At 44.8% G+C, this 19,743-nt stretch overlaps 1 protein-coding gene across 3 annotated transcripts in view; it reads left to right on the plus strand.

Annotated features, from left to right (window-relative positions):
* Nucleotides 1-4,585: 4,585 nt before the first annotated feature.
* The window catches only part of LOC308148472 (integrin alpha-5-like), a 346,877-nt gene continuing 331,719 nt past the window's right edge, over nt 4,586-19,743 (plus strand). For all 3 annotated transcript variants that reach the window (XM_080521934.1, XM_080521936.1, XM_080521935.1), the window contains exon 1: nt 4,586-4,958. In XM_080521934.1, coding sequence (XP_080378060.1) covers nt 4,759-4,958 — 200 coding nt within the window. In that variant the 5' untranslated portion in view covers nt 4,586-4,758. The remainder of the gene's footprint in view (nt 4,959-19,743) is intronic.

Here is a 19,743-nt window from a genome sequence, read left to right on the forward strand (position 1 = left end):
CCACCCAGATGTTTATGCACCAGCTCCCACTTCCTTCCTCTCCACCCAGATGTTTCTGCACCAGCTCCCACTTCCTTCCTCTCCACCCGGATGTTTCTGCACCAGCTCCCACTTCCTTCCTCTCCACCACCCAGATGTTTCTGCACCAGCTCCCACTGCCTTCCTTTCCACCACCCAGATGTTTCTGCACCAGCTCCCACTGCCTTCCTCTCCACCCAGATGTTTCTGCACCAGCTCCCACTGCCTTCCTCTCCACCACCCAGATGTTTATGCACCAGCTCCCACTTCCTTCCTCTCCACCCAGATGTTTCTGCACCAGCTCCCACTTCCTTTTCTACACCCAGATGTTTCTGCACCAGCTCCCACTTCCTTCCTCTCCACCCAGATGTTTCTGCACCAGCTCCCACTTCCTTCCTCTCCACCCAGATGTTTCTGCACCAGCTCCCACTTCCTTCCTCTCCACCCAGATGTTTCTGCACCAGCTCCCATTTCCTTTTCTCCACCACCCAGATGTTTCTGCACCAGCTCCCACTTCTTTCCTCTCCACCCAGATGTTTCGGCACCAGCTCCCACTTCCTTCCTCTCCACCCAGATGTTTCTGCACCAGCTCCCACTTCCTTCCTCTCCACCACCCAGATGTTTATGCACCAGCTCCCACTTCCTTCCTCTCCACCCAGATGTTTTTGCACCAGCTCCCACTTCCTTCCTCTCCACCCAGATGTTTCTGCACCAGCTCCCACTTCCTTTTCTCCACCACCCAGATGTTTCTGCACCAGCTCCCACTTCCTTCCTCTCCACCCAGATGTTTCTGCACCAGCTCCCACTTCCTTCCTCTCCACCACCCAGATGTTTCTGCACCAGCTCCCACTGCCTTCCTTTCCACCACCCAGATGTTTCTGCACCAGCTCCCACTGCCTTCCTCTCCACCCAGATGTTTCTGCACCAGCTCCCACTGCCTTCCTCTCCACCACCCAGATGTTTATGCACCAGCTCCCACTTCCTTCCTCTCCACCCAGATGTTTCTGCACCAGCTCCCACTTCCTTTTCTACACCCAGATGTTTCTGCACCAGCTCCCACTTCCTTCCTCTCCACCCAGATGTTTCTGCACCAGCTCCCACTTCCTTCCTCTCCACCCAGATGTTTCTGCACCAGCTCCCACTTCCTTCCTCTCCACCCAGATGTTTCTGCACCAGCTCCCATTTCCTTTTCTCCACCACCCAGATGTTTCTGCACCAGCTCCCACTTCTTTCCTCTCCACCCAGATGTTTCTGCACCAGCTCCCACTTCCTTCCTCTCCACCCAGATGTTTCTGCACCAGCTCCCACTTCCTTCCTCTCCACCACCCAGATGTTTATGCACCAGCTCCCACTTCCTTCCTCTCCACCCAGATGTTTTTGCACCAGCTCCCACTTCCTTCCTCTCCACCCAGATGTTTCTGCACCAGCTCCCACTTCCTTTTCTCCACCACCCAGATGTTTCTGCACCAGCTCCCACTTCCTTCCTCTCCACCACCCAGATGTTTATGGACCAGCTCCCACTTCCTTCCTCTCCACCCAGATGTTTCTGCACCAGCTCCCACTTCCTTTTCTACACCCAGATGTTTATGCACCAGCTCCCACTTCCTTTTCTCCACCAACTAGATGTTTCTGCACCAGCTCCCACTTCCTTCCTCTCCACCACCCAGATGTTTCTGCACCAGCTCCCACTTCCTTCCTCTCCACCCAGATGTTTCTGCACCAGCTCCCACGTCCTTCCTCTCCACCACCCAGATGTTTCTGCACCAGCTCCCACTTCCTTTTCTACACCCAGATGTTTATGCACCAGCTCCCACTTCCTTTTCTACACCCAGATGTTTCTGCACCAGCTCCCACTTCCTTCCTCTCCACCACCCAGATGTTTCTGCACCAGCTCCCACTTCCTTCCTCTCCACCCAGATGTTTCTACACCAGCTCCCACTTCCTTCCTCTCCACCCAGATGTTTATGCACCAGCTCCCACTGCCTTCCTTTCCACCACCCAGATGTTTCTGCACCAGCTCCCACGTCCTTCCTCTCCACCACCCAGATGTTTCTGCACCAGCTCCCACTTCCTTCCTCTCCACCCAGATGTTTCTGCACCAGCTCCCACTTCCTTTTCTACACCCAGATGTTTCTGCACCAGCTCCCACTTCCTTCCTCTCCACCACCCAGATGTTTCTGCACCAGCTCCCACTGCCTTCCTTTCCACCACCCAGATGTTTCTGCACCAGCTCCCACTGCCTTCCTCTCCACCACCCAGATGTTTATGCACCAGCTCCCACTTCCTTCCTCTCCACCCAGATGTTTCTGCACCAGCTCCCACTTCCTTTCCACCACCCAGATGTTTCTGCACCAGCTCCCACTGCCTTCCTCTCCACCACCCAGATGTTTATGCACCAGCTCCCACTTCCTTCCTCTCCACCCAGATGTTTTTGCACCAGCTCCCACTTCCTTCCTCTCCACCACCCAGATGTTTATGCACCAGCTCCCACTTCCTTTTCTCCACCAACTAGATGTTTCTCCACCAGCTCCCACTTCCTTCCTCTCCACCCAGATGTTTTTGCACCAGCTCCCACTTCCTTCCTCTCCACCCAGATGTTTCTGCACCAGCTCCCACTTCCTTTTCTCCACCACCCAGATGTTTATGCACCAGCTCCCACTTCCTTCCTCTCCACCCAGATGTTTTTGCACCAGCTCCCACTTCCTTCCTCTCCACCCGGATGTTTCTGCACCAGCTCCCACTTCCTTCCTCTCCACCACCCAGATGTTTCTGCACCAGCTCCCACTTCCTTCCTCTCCACCACCCAGATGTTTCTGCACCAGCTCCCACTTCCTTCCTCTCCACCCGGATGTTTCTGCACCAGCTCCCACTTCCTTCCTCTCCACCCAGATGTTTTTGCACCAGCTCCCACTTCCTTCCTCTCCACCCAGATGTTTCTGCACCAGCTCCCACTTCCTTTTCTCCACCACCCAGATGTTTCTGCACCAGCTCCCACTTCCTTCCTCTCCACCCAGATGTTTCTGCACCAGCTCCCACTTCCTTCCTCTCCACCACCCAGATGTTTCTGCACCAGCTCCCACTTCCTTCCTCTCCACCCAGATGTTTCTGCACCAGTTTTATCACTCTCCTTCTCCCTCTTCCTCTCCCTCTCCTTCTTCCTCTCCCTCTTCCTCTCCCTCTCCTTCTTCCTCTCCCTCTTCCTCTTCCTCTCCCTCTTCCTCTCCCTCTCCTTCTTCCTCTTCCTCTTCCCCTCCCTCTTCCTCTCCCTCTTCCTCTTCCTCTTCCTCTCCCTCTTCCTCTTCCTCTTCCTCTCCCTCTTCCTCTCCCTCTCCTTCTTCCTCTCCCTCTCCCTCTCCCTCTTCCTCTCCCTCTTCCTCTTCCCCTCCCTCTTCCTCTTCCCCTCCCTCTTCCCCTCCCTCTTCCTCTCCCTCTTCCTCTTCCCCTCCCTCTTCCTCTTCCCCTCCCTCTTCCCCTCCCTCTTCCTCTCCCTCTTCCTCTTCCTCTCCCTCTCCCTCTCCTTCTTCCTCTCCCTCTCCTTCTCCCTCTCCTTCTCCCTCTTCCTCTTCCTCTCCCTCTCCTTCTTCCTCTCCCTCTTCCTCTCCCTCTCCTTCTTCCTCTCCCTCTTCCTCTCCCTCTCCTTCTTCCTCTCCCTCTTCCTCTTCCTCTCCCTCTCCTTCTTCCTCTCCCTCTTCCCCTCCCTCTCCCTCTTCCTCTCCCTCTCCCTCTCCCTCTCCTTCTTCCTCTCCCTCTTCCCCTCCCTCTCCCTCTTCCTCTCCCTCTTCCTCTTCCTCTCCCTCTTCCTCTCCCTCTTCCTCTTCCTCTCCCTCTTCCTATCCCTCTCCCTCTCCCTCTCCCTCTCCTTCTTCCTCTTCCTCTCCCTCTCCTTCTTCCTCTCCCTCTTCCTCTTCCTCTCCCTCTTCCTCTCCCTTTCCCTATCCTTCTTCCTCTCCCTCTTCCTCTCCCTCTTCCTCTTCCTCTCCCTCTCCTTCTTCCTCTCCCTCTTCCTCTCCCTCTCCTTCTTCCTCTCCCTCTCCTTCTTCCTCTTCCTCTTCCTCTCCCTCTCCTTCTTCCTCTCCCTCTTCCTCTTCCTCTTCCTCTCCCTCTTCCTCTCCCTTTCCCTATCCTTCTTCCTCTCCCTCTTCCTCTCCTTCTTCCTCTCCCTCTTCCTCTCCCTCTCCTTCTTCCTCTCCCTCTTCCTCTCCCTCTCCCTCTCCCTCTCCTTCTTCCTCTCCCTCTTCCTCTCCCTCTCCCTCTCCCTCTTCCTCTCCCTCTCCCTATCCTTCTTCCTCTCCCTCTCCCTATCCTTCTTCCTCTCCCTATCCTTCTTCCTCTCCCTCTTCCAGGAGTTTTCCAGCAAATCTGAGAGATATCTATGTAAAACTTTCTCAGTCCCCAATGTACCGCTGACTGGGAAACAGTGACGTGGTCAATCAGAAAGCGGGGGGGGGGGTTAAGAGGCCGGCTATGTAATTCCGCCCCCAAAGTGCCAAAACTCAACATCACCTTGCGCAGAGATCCCAGAAGTCGCAACGAGCGCAAGATTGAGGCGTCGCGCGTGCACAAAGAGACCCGCTGCTCAGAAAGAGGCGCGTGCGCGCTGAGAGCGCTCTTAACTGCGTGCGACTACTTTTTATGCTCTGGTGATTTTGGCACTAGCTTGACGCCATACATCCCTGTGCGTAGAAGTAGCAGCGCGTATGATGCGTTTTGCGCCGACAGGAGCGCCGCGCACACGCAGAGATGGGCAGCCTTGCTGGACCTCCACCCACACAGTCCTGGGGAAATGGTTGCGCGCACTCCGCGGTGGTCTTGCCTGTTGTTTCGGCTCTGCTGCAGCTCTGCGCCGCCTTTAACTTGGACGCGGAGACGCGCGTCGTCTTCTCGGGACCGAGGGGGAGTTATTTCGGTTACTCAGTGGACTTCTTCGGCAACGCGTCCAGGTACAGTCTGCCGTCATCTCCAGAGAGCACATATAACGTCTCCACACTGTCCAAGGCTTCTAATGCGCCTTGCGCATCCACATCACCACTTTTACTGACGCGCTTCCCATGTGTACTGACCTCATATTGACTAAAAACCTTGTTTTGAAGCGACTCCCACTGATTAGTGGTGATCTGTTGTTAAAGTTGCATCATTGCACATTGTGTAATATTTGAGGGGTTCGGTGAGACAAGCAGGCAGTGAAACATCATTCCCATGGTCCCAAACTGGCCCCAAGCTGGCCAAGCCACACAACACAGTCTCAAGTTCAAAGAAATCTTCTTTTGTGTTTTTTACATTTCATTGTATTTTACATCAGCAGGTTAATTAAAATTGGCTTTATGATAACATTGTACTAATTTTCAGGAGTAATGCTTTGGTTCTTGTGAAAATAGCAACATTTCTGTCACCTATACTCTTCGCCATAACAAAGAAAAACATTTAAATTCAAAGGTTGTTATGGCCGATCCCATCCAGTATCGGTATCGGGTTCCGATATGAACAGAATTCACAGATGGTGTACTTCCTGCGGAGGTTTCTGATCCATGAAGCGTCATCTGTGCTCCTACTGAAATGAGTCCCGCTGATCTGCTGGCTGTAAAATGTGGACTGGATTTCCTGAACGGTGGCGGGTCGCAATGAGACGCGGAGTAATAAGTTAGGAAATCTAGTCCACATTCTCCAAACCGACTTATCATGACAACACGTCGCTGTTTGGACGGATTCTACGCTCCAAACACCGCAAAGTATCGACGTGAATGTTTGTAAAGGTGTTGTACATGGAGGTGGACGCGCTGGAGCCTGACGTCACTGTTTTAAAACACCGGCGAGTTCCTCCGCGGTCCCAGGCGACTCACACCTCCTCCTCCACGCTGAACTCCCTGAAAATAGTCCCAATCATTTGTGCTGCGTTAAACTGGAAACATTCTGCTGCTGCTGCTTGATGAAGAATTTCTCCTGATTAATAATGTGATTATGAGGTTTTAAACATAGAACTAGAGACCATGACGTCACTCAGACCCCAGCATTGTCCACATGGTTTATAGAACTAGTTTATTAGAGACCATGACGTCACTCAGACCCTCACATTGTCCACACGGTTTATAGAACTAGTTTATTAGAGACCATGACGTCACTCACACCCTCACATTGTCCACATGGTTTATAGAACTAGTTTATTAGAGACCATGATGTCACTCAGACCCTCACATTGTCCACATGGTTTATAGAACTAATTTATTAGAGACCATGACGTCACTCAGACCCCCACATTGTCCACATGGTTTATAGAACTAGTTTATTAGAGACCATGACGTCACTCACACCCTCACATTGTCCACATGGTTTATAGAACTAGTTCATTAGAGACCATGACGTCACTCAGACCCCAGCATTGTCCACATGGTTTATAGAACTAGTTTATTAGAGACCATGACGTCACTCAGACCCCCACATTGTTCACATGGTTTATAGAACTAGTTTATTAGAGACCATGATGTCACTCAGACCCCAGCATTGTCCACATGGTTTATAGAACTATTTTATTAGAGACCATGACGTCACTCAGACCCCCACATTGTTCACATGGTTTATAGAACTAATTTATTAGAGACCATGACGTCACTCACACCCTCACATTGTCCACATGGTTTATAGAACTAATTTATTAGAGACCATGATGTCACTCAGACCCCCACATTGTCCACATGGTTTATAGAACTATTTTATTAGAGACCATGACGTCACTCAGACCCTCACATTGTCCACATGGTTTATAGAACTAGTTTATTAGAGACCATGACGTCACTCAGGTCCTCACATTGTCCACATGGTTTATAGAACTAGTTTATTAGAGACCATGACGTCACTCAGGTCCTCACATTGTTCACATGGTTTATAGAAATAGTTTATTAGAAACCATGACGTCACTCAGACCCTCACATTGTCCACATGGTTTATAGAACTAGTTTATTAGAGACCATGACGTCACTCAGGTCCTCACATTGTTCACATGGTTTATAGAAATAGTTTATTAGAAACCATGACGTCACTCAGACCCTCACATTGTCCACGTGGTTTATAGAACTAGTTTATTAGAGACCGTGATGTCACTCAGGTCCTCACATTGTCCACATGGTTTATAGAACTAGTTTATTAGAGACCATGACGTCACTCAGACCCTCACATTGTCCACATGGTTTATAGAACTAGTTTATTAGAGACCATGACGTCACTCAGACCCTCACATTGTCCACATGGTTTATAGAACTAGTTTATTAGAGACCATGACGTCACTCAGACCCTCACATTGTCCACATGGTTTATAGAACTAGTTTATTAGAGACCATGACGTCACTCAGGTCCTCACATTGTCCACATGGTTTATAGAACTAGTTTATTAGAGACCATGACGTCACTCAGGTCCTCACATTGTCCACATGGTTTATAGAACTAGTTTATTAGAGACCATGACGTCACTCAGGTCCTCACATTGTCCACATGGTTTATAGAACTAGTTTATTAGAGACCATGACGTCACTCAGGTCCTCACATTGTCCACATGGTTTATAGAACTAGTTCATTAGAGACCATGACGTCACTCAGGTCCTCACATTGTCCACATGGTTTATAGAACTAGTTTATTAGAGACCATGACGTCACTCAGGTCCTCACATTGTCCACATGGTTTATAGAACTAGTTTATTAGAGACCATGACGTCACTCAGGTCCTCACATTGTCCACATGGTTTATAGAACTAGTTTATTAGAGACCATGACGTCACTCAGGTCCTCACATTGTCCACATGGTTTATAGAACTAGTTTATTAGAGACCATGACGTCACTCAGGTCCTCACATTGTCCACATGGTTTATAGAACTAGTTTATTAGAGACCATGACGTCACTCAGGTCCTCACATTGTCCACATGGTTTATAGAACTAGTTTATTAGAGACCATGATGTCACTCAGACCCCAGCATTGTCCACATGGTTTATAGAACTAGTTTATTAGAGACCGTGATGTCACTCAGACCCCAGCATTGTCCACATGGTTTATAGAACTAGTTTATTAGAGACCATGATGTCACTCAGACCCCAGCATTGTCCACATGGTTTATAGAACTAGTTTATTAGAGACCATGATGTCACTCGGACCCCAGCATTGTCCACATGGTTTATAGAACTAGTTTATTAGAGACCGTGATGTCACTCAGGTCCTCACATTGTCCACATGGTTTATAGAACTAGTTTATTAGAGACCATGACGTCACTCAGACCCTCACATTGTCCACATGGTTTATAGAACTAGTTTATTAGAGACCATGATGTCACTCAGACCCCAGCATTGTCCACATGGTTTATAGAACTAGTTTATTAGAGACCATGATGTCACTCAGACCCCAGCATTGTCCACATGGTTTATAGAACTAGTTTATTAGAGACCGTGATGTCACTCAGGTCCTCACATTGTCCACATGGTTTATAGAACTATTTTATTAGAGACCATGACGTCACTCAGACCCCCACATTGTTCACATGGTTTATAGAACTAGTTTATTAGAGACCATGACGTCACTCAGACCCTCACATTGTCCACATTGTTTATAGAACTAGTTTATTAGAGACCATGACGTCACTCAGGTTCTCACATTGTCCACATGGTTTATAGAACTAGTTTATTAGAGACCATGACGTCACTCAGGTCCTCACATTGTCCACATGGTTTATAGAACTAGTTTATTAGAGACCATGACGTCACTCAGACCCCCACATTGTCCACATGGTTTATAGAACTAGTTTATTAGAGACCATGACGTCACTCAGGTCCTCACATTGTCCACATGGTTTATAGAACTAGTTTATTAGAGACCATGACGTCACTCAGGTCCTCACATTGTTCACATGGTTTATAGAACTAGTTTATTAGAGACCATGACGTCACTCAGACCCTCACATTGTCCACATGGTTTATAGAACTAGTTTATTAGAGACCATGACGTCACTCAGGTCCTCACATTGTCCACATGGTTTATAGAACTAGTTTATTAGAAACCATGACGTCACTCAGGTCCTCACATTGTCCACATGGTTTATAGAACTAGTTTATTAGAAACCATGACGTCACTCAGGTCCTCACATTGTCCACATGGTTTATAGAACTAGTTTATTAGAGACCATGACGTCACTCAGACCCCCACATTGTCCACATGGTTTAAAGATAGAACTACTTTATTAGAGACCATGATGTCACTCAGACCCCCACATTGTCCACATGGTTTATAGAACTAGTTTATTAGAGACCATGACGTCACTCAGACCCCCACATTGTCCACATGGTTTATAGAACTACTTTATTAGAGACCATGATGTCACTCAGACCCCCACATTGTCCACATGGTTTATAGAACTAGTTCATTAGAAACCATGACGTCACTCAGACCCTCACATTGTCCACATGGTTTATAGAACTAGTTTATTAGAGACCATGACGTCACTCAGGTCCTCACATTGTCCACATGGTTTATAGAACTAGTTTATTAGAGACCATGACGTCACTCAGGTCCCCACATTGTCCACATGGTTTATAGAACTAGTTTATTAGAGACCATGACGTCACTCAGACCCCCACATTGTCCACATGGTTTATAGAAATAGTTTATTAGAAACCATGACGTCACTCAGACCCTCACATTGTCCACATGGTTTATAGAACTAGTTTATTAGAGACCATGACATCACTCAGACCCTCACATTGTCCACATGGTTTATAGAACTAGTTTATTAGAGACCATGACGTCACTCAGACCCCCACATTGTCCACATGGTTTAAAGATAGAACTAGTTTATTAGAGACCATGACGTCACTCAGACCGTCACATTGTCCACATGGTTTATAGAACTAGTTTATTAGAGACCATGACGTCACTCAGGTCCTCACATTGTCCACATGGTTTATAGAACTAGTTTATTAGAGACCATGACGTCACTCAGGTCCCCACATTGTCCACATGGTTTATAGAAATAGTTTATTAGAAACCATGACGTCACTCAGACCGTCACATTGTCCACATGGTTTATAGAACTAGTTTATTAGAGACCATGACGTCACTCAGACCCTCACATTGTCCACATGGTTTATAGAACTAGTTTATTAGAGACCATGACGTCACTCAGACCCTCACATTGTCCACATGGTTTATAGAACTAGTTTATTAGAGACCATGACGTCACTCAGGTCCTCACATTGTCCACATGGTTTATAGAACTAGTTTATTAGAGACCATGACGTCACTCAGGTCCTCACATTGTCCACATGGTTTATAGAACTAGTTCATTAGAGACCATGACGTCACTCAGGTCCTCACATTGTCCACATGGTTTATAGAACTAGTTTATTAGAGACCATGACGTCACTCAGGTCCCCACATTGTCCACATGGTTTATAGAAATAGTTTATTAGAAACCATGACGTCACTCAGACCGTCACATTGTCCACATGGTTTATAGAACTAGTTTATTAGAGACCATGACGTCACTCAGACCCTCACATTGTCCACATGGTTTATAGAACTAGTTTATTAGAGACCATGACGTCACTCAGACCCTCACATTGTCCACATGGTTTATAGAACTAGTTTATTAGAGACCATGACGTCACTCAGGTCCTCACATTGTCCACATGGTTTATAGAACTAGTTTATTAGAGACCATGACGTCACTCAGGTCCTCACATTGTCCACATGGTTTATAGAACTAGTTCATTAGAGACCATGACGTCACTCAGGTCCTCACATTGTCCACATGGTTTATAGAACTAGTTTATTAGAGACCATGACGTCACTCAGGTCCTCACATTGTCCACATGGTTTATAGAACTACTTTATTAGAGACCATGACGTCACTCAGACCCCCACATTGTCCACATGATTTATAGAACTAGTTTATTAGAGACCATGACGTCACTCAGGTCCTCACATTGTCCACATGGTTTATAGAACTAGTTCATTAGAAACCATGACGTCACTCAGACCCTCACATTGTCCACATGGTTTATAGAACTAGTTTATTAGAGACCATGACGTCACTCAGACCCCCACATTGTCCACATGGTTTATAGAACTAGTTTATTAGAGACCATGACGTCACTCAGACCCCCACATTGTCCACATGGTTTATAGAACTAGTTTATTAGAGACCATGACGTCACTCAGGTCCTCACATTGTCCACATGGTTTATAGAACTAGTTTATTAGAGACCATGACATCACTCAGGTCCTCACATTGTCCACATGGTTTATAGAACTAGTTCATTAGAAACCATGACGTCACTCAGACCCTCACATTGTCCACATGGTTTATAGAACTAGTTTATTAGAGACCATGACGTCACTCAGGTCCTCACATTGTCCACATGGTTTATAGAACTAGTTTATTAGAGACCATGACGTCACTCAGGTCCTCACATTGTCCACATGGTTTATAGAACTAATTTATTAGAGACCATGACGTCACTCAGGTCCTCACATTGTCCACATGGTTTATAGAACTAGTTTATTAGAGACCATGACGTCACTCAGACCCTCACATTGTCCACATGGTTTATAGAACTAGTTTATTAGAGACCATGACGTCACTCAGGTCCTCACATTGTCCACATGGTTTATAGAACTAGTTTATTAGAGACCATGACGTCACTCAGACCCTCACATTGTCCACATGGTTTATAGAACTAGTTTATTAGAGACCATGACGTCACTCAGACCCTCACATTGTCCACATGGTTTATAGAACTAGTTTATTAGAGACCATGACGTCACTCAGGTCCTCACATTGTCCACATGGTTTATAAAACTAGTTTATTAGAGACCATGACGTCACTCAGACCCCCACATTGTCCACATGATTTATAGAACTAGTTTATTAGAGACCATGACGTCACTCAGGTCCTCACATTGTCCACATGGTTTATAGAACTAGTTCATTAGAAACCATGACGTCACTCAGACCCTCACATTGTCCACATGGTTTATAGAACTAGTTTATTAGAGACCATGACGTCACTCAGACCCCCACATTGTCCACATGGTTTATAGAACTAGTTTATTAGAGACCATGACGTCACTCAGACCCCCACATTGTCCACATGGTTTATAGAACTAGTTTATTAGAGACCATGACGTCACTCAGGTCCTCACATTGTCCACATGGTTTATAGAACTAGTTTATTAGAGACCATGACGTCACTCAGAACCTCACATTGTCCACATGGTTTATAGAACTAGTTTATTAGAGACCATGACGTCACTCAGGTCCTCACATTGTCCACATGGTTTATAGAACTAGTTTATTAGAGACCATGACGTCACTCAGACCCTCACATTGTCCACATGGTTTATAGAACTAGTTTATTAGAGACCATGACGTCACTCAGGTCCTCACATTGTTCACATGGTTTATAGAAATAGTTTATTAGAAACCATGACGTCACTCAGACCCTCACATTGTCCACGTGGTTTATAGAACTAGTTTATTAGAGACCGTGATGTCACTCAGGTCCTCACATTGTCCACGTGGTTTATAGAACTAGTTTATTAGAGACCGTGACGTCACTCAGACCCTCACATTGTCCACATGGTTTATAGAACTAGTTTATTAGAGACCATGACGTCACTCAGACCCTCACATTGTCCACATGGTTTATAGAACTAGTTTATTAGAGACCATGACGTCACTCAGACCCTCACATTGTCCACATGGTTTATAGAACTAGTTTATTAGAGACCATGACGTCACTCAGACCCTCACATTGTCCACATGGTTTATAGAACTAGTTTATTAGAGACCATGACGTCACTCAGGTCCTCACATTGTCCACATGGTTTATAGAACTAGTTTATTAGAGACCATGACGTCACTCAGGTCCTCACATTGTCCACATGGTTTATAGAACTAGTTTATTAGAGACCATGACGTCACTCAGGTCCTCACATTGTCCACATGGTTTATAGAACTAGTTTATTAGAGACCATGACGTCACTCAGGTCCTCACATTGTCCACATGGTTTATAGAACTAGTTCATTAGAGACCATGACGTCACTCAGGTCCTCACATTGTCCACATGGTTTATAGAACTAGTTTATTAGAGACCATGACGTCACTCAGGTCCTCACATTGTCCACATGGTTTATAGAACTAGTTTATTAGAGACCATGACGTCACTCAGGTCCTCACATTGTCCACATGGTTTATAGAACTAGTTTATTAGAGACCATGACGTCACTCAGGTCCTCACATTGTCCACATGGTTTATAGAACTAGTTTATTAGAGACCATGACGTCACTCAGGTCCTCACATTGTCCACATGGTTTATAGAACTAGTTTATTAGAGACCATGATGTCACTCAGACCCCAGCATTGTCCACATGGTTTATAGAACTAGTTTATTAGAGACCGTGATGTCACTCAGACCCCAGCATTGTCCACATGGTTTATAGAACTAGTTTATTAGAGACCGTGATGTCACTCAGACCCCAGCATTGTCCACATGGTTTATAGAACTAGTTTATTAGAGACCATGATGTCACTCGGACCCCAGCATTGTCCACATGGTTTATAGAACTAGTTTATTAGAGACCGTGATGTCACTCAGGTCCTCACATTGTCCACATGGTTTATAGAACTAGTTTATTAGAGACCATGACGTCACTCAGACCCTCACATTGTCCACATGGTTTATAGAACTAGTTTATTAGAGACCATGATGTCACTCAGACCCCAGCATTGTCCACATGGTTTATAGAACTAGTTTATTAGAGACCATGATGTCACTCAGACCCCAGCATTGTCCACATGGTTTATAGAACTAGTTTATTAGAGACCGTGATGTCACTCAGGTCCTCACATTGTCCACATGGTTTATAGAACTATTTTATTAGAGACCATGACGTCACTCAGACCCCCACATTGTTCACATGGTTTATAGAACTAGTTTATTAGAGACCATGACGTCACTCAGACCCTCACATTGTCCACATTGTTTATAGAACTAGTTTATTAGAGACCATGACGTCACTCAGGTTCTCACATTGTCCACATGGTTTATAGAACTAGTTTATTAGAGACCATGACGTCACTCAGGTCCTCACATTGTCCACATGGTTTATAGAACTAGTTTATTAGAGACCATGACGTCACTCAGACCCCCACATTGTCCACATGGTTTATAGAACTAGTTTATTAGAGACCATGACGTCACTCAGGTCCTCACATTGTCCACATGGTTTATAGAACTAGTTTATTAGAGACCATGACGTCACTCAGGTCCTCACATTGTTCACATGGTTTATAGAACTAGTTTATTAGAGACCATGACGTCACTCAGACCCTCACATTGTCCACATGGTTTATAGAACTAGTTTATTAGAGACCATGACGTCACTCAGGTCCTCACATTGTCCACATGGTTTATAGAACTAGTTTATTAGAAACCATGACGTCACTCAGGTCCTCACATTGTCCACATGGTTTATAGAACTAGTTTATTAGAAACCATGACGTCACTCAGGTCCTCACATTGTCCACATGGTTTATAGAACTAGTTTATTAGAGACCATGACGTCACTCAGACCCCCACATTGTCCACATGGTTTAAAGATAGAACTACTTTATTAGAGACCATGATGTCACTCAGACCCCCACATTGTCCACATGGTTTATAGAACTAGTTTATTAGAGACCATGACGTCACTCAGACCCCCACATTGTCCACATGGTTTATAGAACTACTTTATTAGAGACCATGATGTCACTCAGACCCCCACATTGTCCACATGGTTTATAGAACTAGTTCATTAGAAACCATGACGTCACTCAGACCCTCACATTGTCCACATGGTTTATAGAACTAGTTTATTAGAGACCATGACGTCACTCAGGTCCTCACATTGTCCACATGGTTTATAGAACTAGTTTATTAGAGACCATGACGTCACTCAGGTCCCCACATTGTCCACATGGTTTATAGAACTAGTTTATTAGAGACCATGACGTCACTCAGACCCTCACATTGTCCACATGGTTTATAGAACTAGTTTATTAGAGACCATGACGTCACTCAGACCCCCACATTGTCCACATGGTTTATAGAACTAGTTTATTAGAGACCATGACGTCACTCAGACCCCCACATTGTCCACATGGTTTATAGAAATAGTTTATTAGAAACCATGACGTCACTCAGACCCTCACATTGTCCACATGGTTTATAGAACTAGTTTATTAGAGACCATGACATCACTCAGACCCTCACATTGTCCACATGGTTTATAGAACTAGTTTATTAGAGACCATGACGTCACTCAGACCCCCACATTGTCCACATGGTTTAAAGATAGAACTAGTTTATTAGAGACCATGACGTCACTCAGACCGTCACATTGTCCACATGGTTTATAGAACTAGTTTATTAGAGACCATGACGTCACTCAGGTCCTCACATTGTCCACATGGTTTATAGAACTAGTTTATTAGAGACCATGACGTCACTCAGGTCCCCACATTGTCCACATGGTTTATAGAAATAGTTTATTAGAAACCATGACGTCACTCAGACCGTCACATTGTCCACATGGTTTATAGAACTAGTTTATTAGAGACCATGACGTCACTCAGACCCTCACATTGTCCACATGGTTTATAGAACTAGTTTATTAGAGACCATGACGTCACTCAGACCCTCACAATGTCCACATGGTTTATAGAACTAGTTTATTAGAGACCATGACGTCACTCAGGTCCTCACATTGTCCACATGGTTTATAGAACTAGTTTATTAGAGACCATGACGTCACTCAGGTCCTCACATTGTCCACATGGTTTATAGAACTAGTTCATTAGAGACCATGACGTCACTCAGGTCCTCACATTGTCCACATGGTTTATAGAACTAGTTTATTAGAGACCATGACGTCACTCAGGTCCTCACATTGTCCACATGGTTTATAGAACTACTTTATTAGAGACCATGACGTCACTCAGACCCCCACATTGTCCACATGATTTATAGAACTAGTTTATTAGAGACCATGACGTCACTCAGGTCCTCACATTGTCCACATGGTTTATAGAACTAGTTCATTAGAAACCATGACGTCACTCAGACCCTCACATTGTCCACATGGTTTATAGAACTAGTTTATTAGAGACCATGACGTCACTCAGACCCCCACATTGTCCACATGGTTTATAGAACTAGTTTATTAGAGACCATGACGTCACTCAGACCCCCACATTGTCCACATGGTTTATAGAACTAGTTTATTAGAGACCATGACGTCACTCAGGTCCTCACATTGTCCACATGGTTTATAGAACTAGTTTATTAGAGACCATGACATCACTCAGGTCCTCACATTGTCCACATGGTTTATAGAACTAGTTCATTAGAAACCATGACGTCACTCAGACCCTCACATTGTCCACATGGTTTATAGAACTAGTTTATTAGAGACCATGACGTCACTCAGGTCCTCACATTGTCCACATGGTTTATAGAACTAGTTTATTAGAGACCATGACGTCACTCAGGTCCTCACATTGTCCACATGGTTTATAGAACTAATTTATTAGAGACCATGACGTCACTCAGGTCCTCACATTGTCCACATGGTTTATAGAACTAGTTTATTAGAGACCATGACGTCACTCAGACCCTCACATTGTCCACATGGTTTATAGAACTAGTTTATTAGAGACCATGACGTCACTCAGGTCCTCACATTGTCCACATGGTTTATAGAACTAGTTTATTAGAGACCATGACGTCACTCAGACCCTCACATTGTCCACATGGTTTATAGAACTAGTTTATTAGAGACCATGACGTCACTCAGACCCTCACATTGTCCACATGGTTTATAGAACTAGTTTATTAGAGACCATGACGTCACTCAGGTCCTCACATTGTCCACATGGTTTATAGAACTAGTTTATTAGAGACCATGACGTCACTCAGACCCCCACATTGTCCACATGGTTTATAAAACTAGTTTATTAGAGACCATGACGTCACTCAGACCCTCACATTGTCCACATGGTTTATAGAACTAGTTTATTAGAGACCATGACGTCACTCAGACCTCACATTGTCCACATGGTTTATAGAAATAGTTTATTAGAAACCATGACGTCACTTAGACCGTCACATTGTGCGCATGGTTTATAGAACTAGTTTATTAGAGACCATGACGTCACTCAGACCCTCACATTGTCCACATGGTTTATAGAACTAGTTTATTAGAGACCATGATGTCACTCAGACCCCAGCATTGTCCACATGGTTTATAGAACTAGTTTATTAGAGACCGTGATGTCACTCAGGTCCTCACATTGTCCACATGGTTTATAGAACTAGTTTATTAGAGACCATGACGTCACTCAGACCCTCACATTGTCCACATTGTTTATAGAACTAGTTTATTAGAGACCATGACGTCACTCAGGTTCTCACATTGTCCACATGGTTTATAGAACTAGTTTATTAGAGACCATGACGTCACTCAGGTCCTCACATTGTCCACATGGTTTATAGAACTAGTTTATTAGAGACCATGACGTCACTCAGACCCCCACATTGTCCACATGGTTTATAGAACTAGTTTATTAGAGACCATGACGTCACTCAGGTCCTCACATTGTCCACATGGTTTATAGAACTAGTTCATTAGAGACCATGACGTCACTCAGACCCTCACATTGTCCACATGGTTTATAGAACTACTTTATTAGAGACCATGATGTCACTCAGACCCCCACATTGTCCACATGGTTTATAGAACTAGTTCATTAGAAACCATGACGTCACTCAGACCCCCACATTGTCCACATGGTTTATAGAACTACTTTATTAGAGACCATGATGTCACTCAGACCCCCACATTGTCCACATGGTTTATAGAACTACTTTATTAGAGACCATGATGTCACTCAGACCCCCACATTGTCCACATGGTTTATAGAACTAGTTCATTAGAAACCATGACGTCACTCAGACCCTCACATTGTCCACATGGTTTATAGAACTAGTTTATTAGAGACCATGACGTCACTCAGGTCCTCACATTGTCCACATGGTTTATAGAACTAGTTTATTAGAGACCATGACGTCACTCAGGTCCCCACATTGTCCACATGGTTTATAGAACTAGTTTATTAGAGACCATGACGTCACTCAGACCCTCACATTGTCCACATGGTTTATAGAACTAGTTTATTAGAGACCATGACGTCACTCAGACCCCCACATTGTCCACATGGTTTATAGAACTAGTTTATTAGAGACCATGACGTCACTCAGACCCCCACATTGTCCACATGGTTTTTAGAAATAGTTTATTAGAAACCATGACGTCACTCAGACCCTCACATTGTCCACATGGTTTATAGAACTAGTTTATTAGAGACCATGACATCACTCAGACCCTCACATTGTCCACATGGTTTATAGAACTAGTTTATTAGAGACCATGACGTCACTCAGACCCCCACATTGTCCACATGGTTTATAGAACTACTTTATTAGAGACCATGATGTCACTCAGACCCCCACATTGTCCACATGGTTTATAGAACTAGTTCATTAGAAACCATGACGTCACTCAGACCCTCACATTGTCCACATGGTTTATAGAACTAGTTTATTAGAGACCATGACGTCACTCAGGTCCTCACATTGTCCACATGGTTTATAGAACTAGTTTATTAGAGACCATGACGTCACTCAGACCCCCACATTGTCCACATGGTTTATAGAACTACTTTATTAGAGACCATGATGTCACTCAGACCCCCACATTGTCCACATGGTTTATAGAACTAGTTCATTAGAAACCATGACGTCACTCAGACCCTCACATTGTCCACATGGTTTATAGAACTAGTTTATTAGAGACCATGACGTCACTCAGGTCCTCACATTGTCCACATGGTTTATAGAACTAGTTTATTAGAGACCATGACGTCACTCAGGTCCCCACATTGTCCACATGGTTTATAGAACTAGTTTATTAGAGACCATGACGTCACTCAGACCCTCACATTGTCCACATGGTTTATAGAACTAGTTTATTAGAGACCATGACGTCACTCAGACCCCCACATTGTCCACATGGTTTATAGAACTAGTTTATTAGAGACCATGACGTCACTCAGACCCCCACATTGTCCACATGGTTTATAGAAATAGTTTATTAGAAACCATGACGTCACTCAGACCCTCACATTGTCCACATGGTTTATAGAACTAGTTTATTAGAGACCATGACATCACTCAGACCCTCACATTGTCCACATGGTTTATAGAACTAGTTTATTAGAGACCATGACGTCACTCAGACCCCCACATTGTCCACATGGTTTAAAGATAGAACTAGTTTATTAGAGACCATGACGTCACTCAGACCGTCACATTGTCCACATGGTTTATAGAACTAGTTTATTAGAGACCATGACGTCACTCAGGTCCTCACATTGTCCACATGGTTTATAGAACTAGTTTATTAGAGACCATGACGTCACTCAGGTCCCCACATTGTCCACATGGTTTATAGAAATAGTTTATTAGAAACCATGACGTCACTCAGACCGTCACATTGTCCACATGGTTTATAGAACTAGTTTATTAGAGACCATGACGTCACTCAGACCCTCACATTGTCCACATGGTTTATAGAACTAGTTTATTAGAG

Source organism: Blennius ocellaris (genome assembly GCF_963422515.1).
Source record: "Blennius ocellaris genome assembly, contig: SCAFFOLD_55, whole genome shotgun sequence".
NCBI classification, from domain to species: domain Eukaryota; kingdom Metazoa; phylum Chordata; class Actinopteri; order Blenniiformes; family Blenniidae; genus Blennius; species Blennius ocellaris.